The sequence below is a fragment of the Callithrix jacchus genome, chromosome X, assembly GCF_049354715.1.
Source record: "Callithrix jacchus isolate 240 chromosome X, calJac240_pri, whole genome shotgun sequence".
Taxonomy (NCBI): domain Eukaryota; kingdom Metazoa; phylum Chordata; class Mammalia; order Primates; family Cebidae; genus Callithrix; species Callithrix jacchus.
In genome coordinates this window covers 83331346-83345148 of record NC_133524.1, presented here as the reverse complement: position 1 = coordinate 83345148, position 13803 = coordinate 83331346, and the positions used below count along the sequence as shown (strand labels likewise).

Genomic DNA, 13803 nt, shown 5'->3' with positions numbered 1-13803 from the left:
TCAGGTTTATCAGAGACTGTATGGTTGTAGATATGTTGGGTTGCCTCCCATGCCTCTGTTTTGTTCCATTGGTCTATATCTCTGTTTTGGTACCGGTACCATGCTGTTTTGATTACTGTAGCCTTGTAGTATAGTTTGAAATCCGGTAGTGTGATGCCTCCCGCTGTGTTCTTTTTGCTTAGAATTGACTTGGCTATGTGGGCTCTCTTTTGGTTCCATGTGAATTCATGGTGGTTTTTTCCAGTTCTGTGAAGAAAGTCAATGGTAGCTTGATGGGGATAGCATTGATTCTGTAAATTACTTTGGGCAGTATAGCCATTTTCATGATATTGATTCTTCCTAACCATGAACATGGAATATTTCTCCATCTGTTTGTGTCCTCTCTTATTTCGTTGAGCAGTAGTTTGTAGTTTTCCTTGAAGAGGTCCCTTACGTTCCTTGTAAGTTGTATTCCTAGGTATTTTATTCTTTTTGTAGCAATTGTAAATGGCAGGTTGTCCTTGATTTGGCTCTCTTTAGGTCTGTTATTAGTGTATAGGAATGCTTGTGATTTTTGCACATTGATTTTATATTCTGAGACTTTGCTGAAGTTGCTTTTCAGTTTTAGGAGTGTTTGGGCTGAGGCGATGGGGTCTTCTAGGTATACTATCATGTCGTCTGCAAATAGAGACAATTTGGCTTCCACCTTTCCTATTTGAATACCCTTTATTTCTTTTTCTTGTCTGATTGCTCTGGCTAGAACTTCCAGTACTATATTGAATAGGAGTGGTGAAAGAGGGCATCCTTGTCTAGTGCCGGATTTCAAAGGGAATGCCTCCAGTTTTTGCCCATTCAGTATGATATTCGCTGTTGGTTTGTCGTAAGTAGCTTTTATTACTTTGAGATATGTTCCATCAATACCGAGTTTATTGAGGGTTTTAGCATAAAGGGCTGTTGAATTTTGTCAAATGCCTTCTCTGCGTCAATTGAGATAATCATGTGGTTTTTGTTTTTGGTTCTGTTTATGTGGTGAATTACGTTTATAGACTTGTGTATGTTGAACCAGCCTTGCATCCCCGGGATGAATCCTACTTGATCATGATGGATAAGTTTTTTATGTGCTGTTGCAGTCGGCTTGGTAGGCTTTTTATTATCCATTTAATATTGGAAATTATTATTAGTCTGCAGTCTTTTTGTTTCTTCCTTGTTCAGTCTTGGGGATTGTGTGTTTCTAGGAGTTTATCCATTTCTTCTAGATTTTCTAGTTTGTGTACATGCAGGTGTTCATAATAGTCTCTGAGTGTGTTTTGTATTTTAGTGGGGTTGGTGATATGTCACCTTGTCATTTCTGATTGTGTTTATTTGGACCTTCTCCCTTTCTTTTTCTTTATTAGTCTAGCTAATGGTCTATCAATCTGTTTATTCTTTCAAAGACCCACATTTTGGTTTCATTGATATTTTTTGTGGATTTTCACATCTCAGTTTTGTTCAGTTTAGCTCTGATTTTGGTTATTTCTTGACTTTTACTAGGTTTGGGGTTGGTTTGCTCTCTTTTTTTTTTTTTTTTTAGTTTTTTTAGATGTGATATTAGGTCGTTAATTTGAGGCATATCTAACTTCTTGATATAGGCATTTAGTGCTGTAAGTTTTCCTCTTAATTTTTTATTAGCTATGTCCAAGAGATTCTGGTATGTCTTACCCTTGTTTTCATTCAATTCAAAGCATTTTTTTATTTCTGCCTTAATTTCATTATTTCCTTAAAAGTTTTTCAGTAGCAGGTTGTTTAATTTCCATGCGATTGTGTGGTTTTAAGTGATATTCTTGGTATTGACCTCTATTTTTTTGCTCTGTATTCTGAGTTTAGTTGGTTTGATTAAAAAATTGTTGAGAATTGCTTTATGGGAGAACATAAGGTCGATTCTAGAGTATTTGCTATGTGCAGACAAGGATATTGTATTGTTTGTTAGAGTGTTCTGAATTCAGGTCCTCAAAACCTTGGTTATTTTTCTGCCTCAATAATCTAACACTATCAGTGGGGTATTTAAGTCTCCCACTATTATTGTGTGGTTATATACACAATAGGTTACTAAGAAGTTGTTTTATCAATCTGGGTGCTCCTGTGTTGAGTGCATTTAAGATAGTTAAGTCTTTTTATTGAATTGAACCCTTTATCATTATGTAATACCCTTATTTGTCTTTTTTGATCATTTTTGGTTTAAAGTCTATTTTGTCTCAAATAAGAATAGCACCCCCTATTCTTTGTTGTTTTCCATTTGCTCGATAGATCTTTTTCCATCTGTTTACTTTGAGCCTATGGGTGTGACTGCATGTTAGATGAGCCTCTTGAAGACGGCATACTGTTGAGTCTTGCTTCATTATCCAGCTTGCCACTCTGTGCCTTTTAAGTGGGGCATTTATCTTGTTTATTTTCAAGGTTAATATTGATATGTGAAGATTTGATCCTGCCATAATATTGTTAGCTGGTTGTTTTGTAGACTTGCTTATGTGGATGCTTTATAGTGGCAGTGGTCTATGTACTTGAGCATGTTTTTTTTTTTTTTTTTTTTTTTTGCTGGGACGTATCTTTCTTTTCAGTATTTAGCATTCCCTTGGGGACCTCTTTTAAGGTAGGTGTGGTGGTTATGAATTCCCTTAGCGTTTGCTTGTCTACAAGTGTTTTATTTCTTCTTTGCTTATGACATTAGGCTAGATATGAAATTTTGTGTTGGGATTTCTTTTCTTTAAGGATTCTGTACATAGTCCCCTGATCTCTTCTAAGTTGTAATGTTTCTCCTGTAAGGTCTGTTGTTAGCCTGATGGGGTTCCCTTTGCACATGACCTGCCCTATCTCTTTAGCAGCTCTCAAGACTTTTTCTTTTGAGTTGACCTTAAAGAATCTGATGACTGTGTTTTGGGGATTGTTGTCTTGCATAGTATCTCACAGGGGTTCTTGGAATTTTCTGAATTTGTATGTTGACCTCCCTAGCAAGGTTGGGGAAATTTTTATGGATGATGTCCTCACATACGTTTTCCAAGTTGCTTGCTCTATCTCCATCTCTTTCAGGAATGCCATTGTGTTGTAGGTTTGGTCTCTTTATGTAGTCCCATATTTCTCAGAGGTTTTGTTCAGTTTTTCAGTTCTTTTAAAAATTTTTGTCTATGTTGATTCAAAGATCATTCCTCAGGTTCTGAGGTTTTTTTTCCCTCAGATTGGTTTATTTTGTTATTCATGCTTCCAATTGCATTATGAAATATCTGTAGTGAATTTTTTATTTCCAGGAGTTCTGTTTTGTTCTTTCTGAACATGGCTAAATCATCTTTCAACTCCTGGATCATTTTACTGCTTTTTTGGATTAGGTTTCAACTTTCTCCTATATGTTATTAAGCTTCCTTCTCATCCAGGTTCTGAAATATATGTCTGTCATATCAGCCATTTCAATCTGGTTAAGAACCATTGCTATAAAGCTAGTATGGTTGTGTGGAGATAAGAAGACACCTTCCCTTTTAGGGTTGCCAGAATTGTATTTTTTTGTTTGGTTTTTCTTTTTTTTAATAAACTTTGATTTTAAGTTCCGGGCTACATTTGCAGGTTTGTTACATAGCTAAACTTATATCATGGCGGTTTGTTGTACAGATTATTTCACTATGCAGGTATTAAGACTAGTATCCAATAGTTATTTTTCCTGATCCTCTTTCTCTTCCCAGCCTCCACTGACCCATAGGCCACAGTGTCTGTTGTGTTCCTCTCATCATTGCTCTCATCATTTAGATTCCATGTGCTCTCATCATTTAGATTCCACTTATAAGTGAAAACAAGTGTATTTGGTTTTCTGTTCCTGTGTTAGTTTGCTAAGGATAATGGCCCCAACTTCATCCATGTCCCTGCGAAGGATCTACGTTTTCTTCATGGCTGCATAGTATTCCACAGTGTATATGTACCACAATTTCTTTATCCAATCTGTCATTGATGGACATTTAGGCTATGTCTTTGCTATTGTGAATAGTGCTGCAATGAACATAAACATGTTTGTTGTCTTTACAATAAAATGATTTATATTCCTTTGGGTATATACCCAATAATGGGATCTCTTAGTTGAATGGTATTTGTCTTTAGGTCCTTGAGGAATCTCCACACTCACATCCATAATGGTTGAAATAATTTACACTCCCACCAACAGTGTATAAGCGTTCCTTTTTCACCACAACCTTGCCAGCATGTGTTATTTTAACATTTAATAATAGCCATTCTGACTAGTGCTAGACGGTATCTCATTGTGGTTTTGATTTGCATTTCTCTAATGAACGCTGGTGTTGAACTTTCTTTCATGTGCTTGTTGGCTGCATGTATGTCTTCTTTTGAAAAGTGTGTGTTCATGTTCTTTGCCCACTTTTTTATGGGGTGATTTTTTTTCTTTTAAATTACTTTAAGTTCCTTATAGATGCTGGATATTAGACCTTTATCAGATGAATAGATTGCAAAAATTTTCTCCCATTCTCTAGGTTTGTTACTCTGTTGATAGTTTATTTTGCTTTGCAAAAGCTCTTTAGCTTAATTAAATCCCATTTTTTCAGTGTTTGCTTTTATTGCAGTTGCTTTTGGCATCTTCGTGATGAAATCTTTGCCCATGCCTCTGTCCAGAATGGTATTTCCTGATTGTCTTCCAGGGTTTTTATAGTTTAGGATTTTACATTTAAGTTGTTAATCTATCTTGAGTTAATTTTTATATATGGTATAAGGAAGGGGTCTAGTTTTGATCCTCTGCATATGGCTAGCCAGTTATCTCAGCACCATTTATTGAATAGGAAATCTTTTCCCTGTTGCTTGTTCTTCTCAAGTTTGTTGAAGGTTAGATGGTTTTAGGTGTGTGATCCTTTTCCTGGGTTCTATATTCTGTTCTATTGGTGTATGTGTCTGTTTTTGTACCAGTACCATGCTGTTTTGGTTACCGTAACCCTGTATTATAGTTTGAAGCCAGCTAGCCTGATGCCTCCAGCTTAGTTCATTTTGCTTAGGATTGCTCTGGCTATTCAAGCTCTTTTATGGTTCCATATAAATTTTAAAACAGTTTTTTCTACTTCTGTGAAGAATGTCAAAAATAGTTTAATGGGCCAGGCGCGGTGACTCACACCTATAATCCCAGTTTGGGAGGCCGAGGCGGGTGGATCACGAGGTCAAGAGATCGAGACTATCCTGGTCAACATGGTGAAACCCCCTCTCTACTAAAAATACAAAAATTAGCTGGGCATGGTGGTACGCGCCTGTAGTCCCAGCTACTCGGGAGGCTAAGGCAGGAGAATTGCTTGAACCCAGGAAGCACAGGTTGTGGTTAGCTGAGATCGTGCTGCTGCATTTCAGCCTGGGTAACAACAGTGAAACTCCGTCTCAAAAAAAATAATAATAATGGTTTAATGGAAAAATTATTGAATCTATAAATTGCTTTGAGCAGTATGGCCATTTAAATAATATTGATTTTTCATATCCATGAGCATGATTGTTTTTCCATTTGTTTGTGTCATCCCTGAGTTCTTTCAGCAGTGGTTTGTAGTTCTTTGGAGAGATCTTTCACCTCCTTAGTTAGCTGTATTCCTAGGTAGTTTATTCTTTTTGTGGCAGTTGTGAATGGGAGGTCTTTCATGATTTGCCTCTCAGGTTGACTATTGTTGGTGTATTGGAATGCTCGTGAGTTTTGTACATTGATTTTGTATTCTGAGACTTTGCTGAAGTTGTTTATTAGCTTAAGAAACTTTTGGCTGAGACTATGGGGTTTCTAGATATAGGATCACGTCATTTGCAAACAAGATAGTTTGACTTCCTATGTTTCTATTTTGATGCCCTTTCTTTCTTTCTCTTGATTGATTGACCGGGCCAGAATTTCTAATACTATGTTGAATAGGAGTGGTAAGAAAGGACATCCTTGTCTTGTGCCAGTATTTAAGGGGAATGCTTCCAGCTTTTGCCCATTCAGTATGATATTGACTATGGGTTTGTCATAGATGGCTCTTATTATTTTGAGGTATGCTCCTTCAATACCTAATTTATTGAGCATTTTTATCATGAATGGATTTTGAATTTTATTGAAAGTCTTTTCTACATCTATTGAAATAATCATGTGGTTTTTGTCTTTAGTTCTGTTTATATGATGAATCATATTTATTGATTTGCATATGTTGAACCAACCTTGCATCCCAGGAATAAAGTCTAGTTGATTGTGGTAGGTAAGCTTTCTGATGTGCTGCTGGATTCGGTTTGCCAGTGTTTTGTTGAGGATTTTTGCATCGATGTTCATCAAGGATATTGGCCTGATGTTTCTTTTTCTGTTATATCTCGGCCAGGTTTTGGTATTTGGATGATGCCAGGGTTTCCAGAATTCTTAGAGTGGTTCTCTCTCATCTGTGTGAGCTGGTGTTTGGTCTCTGAAGTTGCTGTTTTTTGTATGGGTTTTTTTTTTTTTTTTGCTTTTATACTTTTTTAATTTCCTTGAGGGTTTATTTGTGGTATAAGTTGGATTTCTTTTATTGGCGTCCTTTCTGGGTACTTTGAGGTGGCCAAGGTTCAGTTCACCCATCCTGGGCTGCACGCTATAACCCTGGGTGGCTGAGACCAGGCTTGCTGCTTTTTTCTGGTTTATTGAGGTCAAGTACTTGCTGTGCTGGAGAAGGTGAGGTGTTCCTATTCTGATGACAACAGCTCTTCAACAGGGGCTGCCAGCAAAAGTGCTGTCATTGGGCATGGGAGGCACAGAGTGGGTGCTGTGGTAGTTGGAGCGTAAGCACATGTACACCAGTAGGGCAGTGGTGGGCTCTGTGGGTGACTGCAGCAATGGGATGGCTGAGGAAGGGCCTCCCAGTGTCTCAGTGGGGCTGTGGTTGGTCTGTGTGTGAATGGGTGCTGATGTAGTGGTGGTGGATTCTTATGCACGTGGGCCCTGGCCGCGTGGCTTGGGGAGGCTGTGGCTTAGTGCACACCATTGGGGGAAGGCTGCAAGTGGATGCTCACTGATGGAGGTTTGTCTTCAAAAATACTTTGGTGGGAAGGTGGAGACTGCCAGGCAATGATCTATGACAGTGAACTCTGGCAAGGATTTTGTCAGTGCAGCTCAAGCTGTGCTGCAAGTAGGTGTGGCCAGAGGAGATATCAGCAGAGTGGGGGTTGTTTAGATCACACTGGCTGAATCCTGCCAGCGGCCTTGCACTCTCCAGGTCCAGCTGCTCACAAAGGGTAAAACCACCTAGAAGAGCATGTTGAGCCTTGGAGATGGGCTCCCTTGCAGCTCTTCCCATGCCAAATCTTCTGAGCTCCTAGTATATTGGATTTCTGTCTCTAACAACTCTCTAGGCAATTCTTGCCATCTCAAATGTCCATGGGGCTCATAGGGGCTCCTGCAGCTAGCATTCCAGATGTCATGTGGCAAAGGTGAACCACTCTATGCCTATTTCACTCACTCCTTCTTTAGGAGCTGCTAGTGGCCAGGAAGCGGTTTTGGTGTTTGGTAATTCCATGGAGTATTCTTGGCCTCCTCCGTTTTCAGCCCTGAGGCCTGCGTTCTTTCTCCCTGTATCAACTTTCAGTGCCTTCTTCCTGAAGCTCTGTTTGCAGTGTGCTTGTCTACTTGATGGTGTGGTCTCTCTCGATGAGAGAAGCTTTTCTTGGCTTTGTCTAGTCCACCATCTTGGCTCTTCTCCATCCAAATCATTTTTTCAAGGTTCTATTCTTTCCACACTGTTTTGTAATGCCACTTCTGTCATTTCCATGCATTCATGGATCATTTTATTAGTTTCCTATTGCTGCCATAACAAACTTAGTAGCTTATAACAACACAACTTTATCTTACCATGCTGGAGGTCAGAAGTTTAAAACAGGTTGGCAGGGCTGCATTTCTTCCTGGGCTTCTAGGGGAGAATCTGTTCTTTGTCTTATCCGGCACACAGAAGCTGCCTGCGTTCCTTGGCATGTGCCCCACTTCCAACAGTGGCACCACTCTGATGTCTACTCCTGTCTTTACATCTTCTTCTTTGACTTTGGCCTTCCTGCCTCTTGCTTTCTTTCTTTTCTTTTCTGTTTTATTTTTTGACAGAGTCTTGCTCTGTTGCCCAGGCTGGAGTGCAGCGGCATGATCTTGCCCACTGCAATCTCCACTTCTCAGATTCAAGCAATTCTCCTGCCTCAGCCTCCGAAGTAGCTGGGATTAAAGGCATGCACCACCACACCTGGCTAGTTCTGTATTTTTAGTAGAGACGGTGTTTCACCATGTTAGTCAACCTAGTCTCGAATTCCTGACCTCAGGTGATCTGCCCACCTTGGCCTCCCAAGGTGCTGGGATTACAGGCATGAGTCACTGTGCCTGACCACCTCTTTCTTTTAAGGACACTGTGATTATTTTGCATCCACAGAATAATCTCCCAATCTCAAGATCCTTAAATTAATCACTACTGTAAAGTCCTTCTTGCCAGGTATGTATTCATAGGAGCCAGAGATTAAGATGTGAACATCTTAATGGGAGAGCACATTTTTCAGCCTACTATAGTTGTCTTTCTGGACATTCCATTATTATTTTCTTGTGTTTTTCATGTATTCATCCTAAACATACCCATTTTATACCTTAATCGGTTAGTTATACTATCCGAGTAACATTTTGGGAAGTTTAATCCTGCTGTTTCTTTTGTCTGCTCACTCAAGGTAAGATGTGTTTCCTCATGTGTTATATAATTTTAGATTATAAACTCATCATCTAGGGACTCTATCTTTGGCAATCTCATATGGCCTTGGTTAAAGTCTTATTCAACTGGAAAGCTTTAGCCATTGCTTCCGCTAACTGTCCAGGAGTCTATTCACTGACCCAGCACCACTTCTCATGATACTTTGTTGGTTAAGAGTTTCTTGTATCATATAGTGGTATAATTTCAACCCCCTAGCATGTATGAAGGCAGACTACTGATAATATTAATAAATACACAGTGTAATCTTCCTCCATTCAGGGATTCACCCGAACAAAACTGGTTTTTTTTTTTTTTTTTTTTCTTGTTTTCTACCTCTTTTAGTAAGTGGATTTCTTTACTTGGTTATTCTTTAACTGAGTTATAGCTCTTTAATAATCCAGATATTGTAAGAGAATATCTCCTTTTCTACTTCCTGCCTTGTTTGGATCTTAAGGTCTCTCCTCTCCTTACGTGTGCGTTAAAACTTAAGCACTTAGATTACTACTGAGATAGGCACACTCTAGAGCTTCTGCTGCATTAACTCATGCTTACTGCTCTAGCTTTTAGTTCTCAGTTTAGTTTTGGCTACTGGAGATTTTGCTTACATTTATTATAAGTAAAATATGTAGGAGTTTTCCAGAGTCTTCCCTGGTTAATTCCTCTTTGACACTTCTCAATGGTGATTTCTCTTGGGTGTGTCATACATACATTACGTCCTGAGGCTGTTTGCGTTCTTTGTACCTTAGGTAGGCAGGAGCTGATTTGGGGGGATAATCGGCTCTTGCTTAGGTATACTTTTGGTTTGTTCACATTTCTAACTGTCAGCATTGTATTATTATCAGTAGCACCTCTACTGTGTCAAGATACTAATTTTACCTCAGATAGATTTTGAATACTGTGATAGAGAAAATAATACATTATCAAAATGTTTTTTCTGTAATACCAATTATGAAGTGTAAAATACTTAAAATATTTTTACCTTAATTTTCATTACCCTAATTCTTATTTTCCTGTTCTCTTCCTAGGATGTGTGCTGTGTTTGGTGGAATTTATTGTCTTCGCCATTCAGTACAGTGCCTTGTAGTGGACAAGGAATCCAGAAAGTAAGGATGATATAAGTAACCTTCATATATATATTTATATTTATACCCCAAACACAGGTGAAAAATGTTGAAGTCAATTTAAAAGAAAAGATTCTTCAAAGATCCTCCTTGCTATTAATAACATATCAACCTTGATTAAAAGTAATTTGTGTTTAGGTCCTCCAGAACAAGAATAGTGAGTTTAGAATATAGAAACTAAATTAATTTCCCTGCAATATACCTATAGCTCCTGGTCATCCAAGCTTGGAAGACAAATCATTTCAGCTGCCAGGGGGTGGGTGGTGAGTGATGTTAGTTTTCCTTGTGGCCTTACCTCCTCTAATTGATTTTCATCAGATGGCAACAAAGCCCTCTGTTATTGCATTTTTAAAAATGGAATTCACCTAAAGACTCATCATATTAATCTCTGCTGATAATGCATGTCACTCCAAGAGAAAAGACTTTAATGAGTTTTTAGGTAGATTGTTGTCATAAACTATGCTGCCCTCTTATCTAAGGATAAATTCTTTTACAATAGTATCAGGCCTATAGGCTGGTTTAGGATTGAAATAAGAATTTACCAGTTGTTTAAAAGAGCTGAACACCATCTGTTTACTGTGTATTTTATATTTCAATTATATTTACTTGTCTGAATTACGCTGGATAAAATATTCTGTGATTTCTGCGTTCTACACTGAAACTTAAATGGGTCAACTGGATCCATTTTTAGAAGCTATTTAAATTGCTATGTGTTTTTCTTTTCATATTCTCAAGCATCTACTGACCTGTATTTCTTAGATGATTGTTTTTAGGGGGTATGTAGTTAAATGGTATTTTTGAGGTTATAAAACATTTTAATCCTTGAACTGGAAGCTTAAATAATACAAATTTTAAGCTGTTTCTTTCACAAAAGTTTTCTATCATCTAAGTGGCATGAAATGTCTATTAACTTCTTATAGACTAATTGTAGTGAATAAAAGCTAGTGTTTTGAGGTACGATGAAGAAAAACCTCAACTCTAGAAATATGTAATACTTAGTAAATTTACTTTAGAAGAGTAATTCTGGTGTGTAAGATAACATTGATACATATTTTAAAAGGCTTACAAAGTACCTTCAGCACTTTTATAGAAAGATACTACAAAATGAAAAGTGATAGTTTGGAAAGAAAAATGTATCCCTAGAGGCCCAAGATGTTAACATCTTGACTCTATAGAAGTTAAGGAATAGTTGTCTTCAGACTTCTAGAGTCATCTTTCTTTGTGTATTCACTTTGCTATGAGTATGTTCTCATGATGGAAAGCCAGATAATGAATTGCTTGTTTGGTGCTTATTTGCTTAGATTCTTTTACCCTTGGGGTCCCATTTCAGTCCCATGTGACATGAATAATTTGCATAGGTCATGTTTGTTTAAAAAAAAAACAGATATGCTAGTATAGATATTGCATTTGTTGAACTAAAGGCTACCTTTTCCTTACCTTTGACTTAGTTTTTATGACATACTCTGAACAGAGGAGCTCTTTTTTATGATCTGGTACAGATTCCAGTTGCAACAGATAGCTGAAGGCTGATGGTCTAGAGACCATATGAATCTCTAGATTGGTGGTTTTTCAATCTTTAATGTGACTAAGAATTACCAGGTAAGCGTGTCAAAAATGCAGATTTCCATTCCTTACAGTCAGAAAGTGAAATTGGTTAATAGGCCTAGGGTGAATGCAGTAATTTGCAGTTGTAAAGAACACCCTAACTGAATCTAATGTAGGAAATCCTTAGATGACACTGAGAAACACTGATCTGTAAGGTAAAATTGAGGGTTTAGTGAAGGGTACTGTGTTCCATGATAAACTGGGGGCTCTAGGTCTTAAGTCAGTCTAAGGCCTTATCAATATGAATCTGTCAAATATACTGACAATCAAATTCGGATATTATTTTATTATTTATTTATTTTTATGAAATGGAGTCTCACTCTGTCTCCCAGGCTGGAGTGCAGTGGCGTGATCTCAGCCCACTGCAACCTCCCACTTCCAGATTCAAGCCATTCTCTTGCCCCGCCTCCTGAGTAGCTGGGACTACAGGCATGCCCCACCACACCCAGCTAATTTTTGTATTTTTGATAGAGATGGGGTTTCACCATGTTGGTCAGCCTGGTTTTGAACTCCTGACCTCGTATTTGCTTGCCTCAGCTTCCCAAATTGCTGGGATTACAGCAAATGTGAATTTTAAATAGCAGACAAACTGCTTCTAACTTAATATTTTAAAACTATCTTCACAGAAAGACATTTCTTGTTTTGTAACTTCTAAGGCATGAGTAAAGGTTGGGTAGCTCTGGAATGAGAGGAGACTTGGATTTCCATTAGTGCCATGAATGACAGTGGGCAAATCCTTTCCTTTGGACAGAATTCTTTATCTGAAAGATGAGTGAAATGGACTCTGCAGTAATCTCTGGATCTCCTTCTAGATTTGACATGCTTTGGTTGAGTTATTTAATGTTCTCGGAAAGTACTTGGCTTTTCCTTAATATTTAGAAATGAATTATCTTAAAATATTTTATATGCTGAAATGTAAGCCATTCTCACATAATGCATAATCTTCAGTCCCAGTGAAAAATTAAAAAAAAAATGTTGAACAACTTGTATGTGCCTGCTTGTATGAATATAACTGAAATAGCACACAATCTACTTGTGCTATTAATTATATTATTTTATTACTAGAATCCCACTTTTCTAGTGAACATCATCATCTTGTCCATCTTGTTTCTTTAGAATGCAACGATTTTGGATTCTGTATATGAATCTCTTCCTGGGAAATTTATTCTAAGCCATAACTATTTCTTTAACTTGACAGTTTTTAAAACTTGACGCGAAATCATAATACTCCTGTCGTCTACAATATTCACACTATACTGAATTGCTTAAGTGATATTTAAAAGATACAAACAATACTTGAAAATCATAAGTTCATATTTATACCTTCAGTAATAATTACCATATTTATGTTAAAATTTTCCTGTTTAAAACAATCTAGCAAGTCAAATAGTCTCTAAAAATACCTAAAGCTAGCATTGACTGAAGTTGGCTCAGGTCTGTATATCTTTACTAAACACAGCTTTGCCATTCAAAATCAAATATACAAAAGAGATAACCAATAGTAGGAGATATTTTGTTAGGATTTGAATATAAAGCAAGGGATAGTTTTTTGGGGGGGAAAACCTTGACCCTGTATTGGGTATATCCAACATACATTTCTTTTTAAGGATTCAAGGCTGACTTAGACAATTGTTATATTCTAAGTATAATTAGGGTACTAAGTAGGGAATCTGTAAAGATTTGCATTTGTCTCCTTATGGTTTTAGTTTGCCTTTCTTTTCCTAGTTTTCTATGTGGAATACTTGATATCCCCTCTCCTCTTTAGGGTAGTTAAGAACTACTCATGCTTTGAGTCAAAGTTCTAAGTTTATTCTGTGATCCCACAGACTACATTAGAACTCCCTGCCAGTCCTCACTATCCACTGTCACATCACTTTTATGATCATTTCCTAAGTTCTCTATAAGAAAAGGCAGGATCTCACTGTTGTATCTCCAGAACCAAGGCAGGTTCCTAGTATTCATTATACTCGATAACTTTGAGTTAAATAAATGAATAAAGATTAAAGACTGACCATAGCTCTTTTTGTGCTTTGCTTTGTGCTGTCCATTTAGGAAAGGTGAGAGAGGCATAGTGATCACAGCATTGAGTTTAATGTGGTGATTATACAAACAAATACTGTTCAGACGTTGAGAGAAGAAATAGGGCATTGAGGAGGCACATTAAATCATGGTATGTGGAATATGTTACCTAATGCATACCTATTTTCAGCTAGATTTTATTTTTCATTTTTGTTTGCTTGGTTCTGCTTTGTTAATTTGAGAGGATGTAGGTATGTATCAGTGGTTTTTTTCTGAACCTTTTCACTAAATTCTCATATGGCACGTTTCTATTGACTCTTTTTGGAAACACTGGATGTTCTAGTTAAATAGTTTTCTTTTCCTTTGCAGCTATGTTGACCAGG

The 13803-nt window shown here is 37.4% G+C and overlaps 1 protein-coding gene across 24 annotated transcripts in view; it reads left to right on the top strand.

Annotated features, from left to right (window-relative positions):
- CHM (CHM Rab escort protein) overlaps nt 1-13803 on the top strand; it is a 190440-nt gene that overhangs the window by 137679 nt on the left and 38958 nt on the right. For all 24 annotated transcript variants that reach the window (XR_013531401.1, XM_054251396.2, XM_078362371.1 and 21 more), the window contains one exon: nt 9701-9778. Coding sequence is in view for 23 of the 24 variants with exons in the window: in XM_054251396.2 (XP_054107371.1) it covers nt 9701-9778 (78 nt within the window). In the remaining variant the exon portion in view is untranslated. The remainder of the gene's footprint in view (nt 1-9700; nt 9779-13803) is intronic.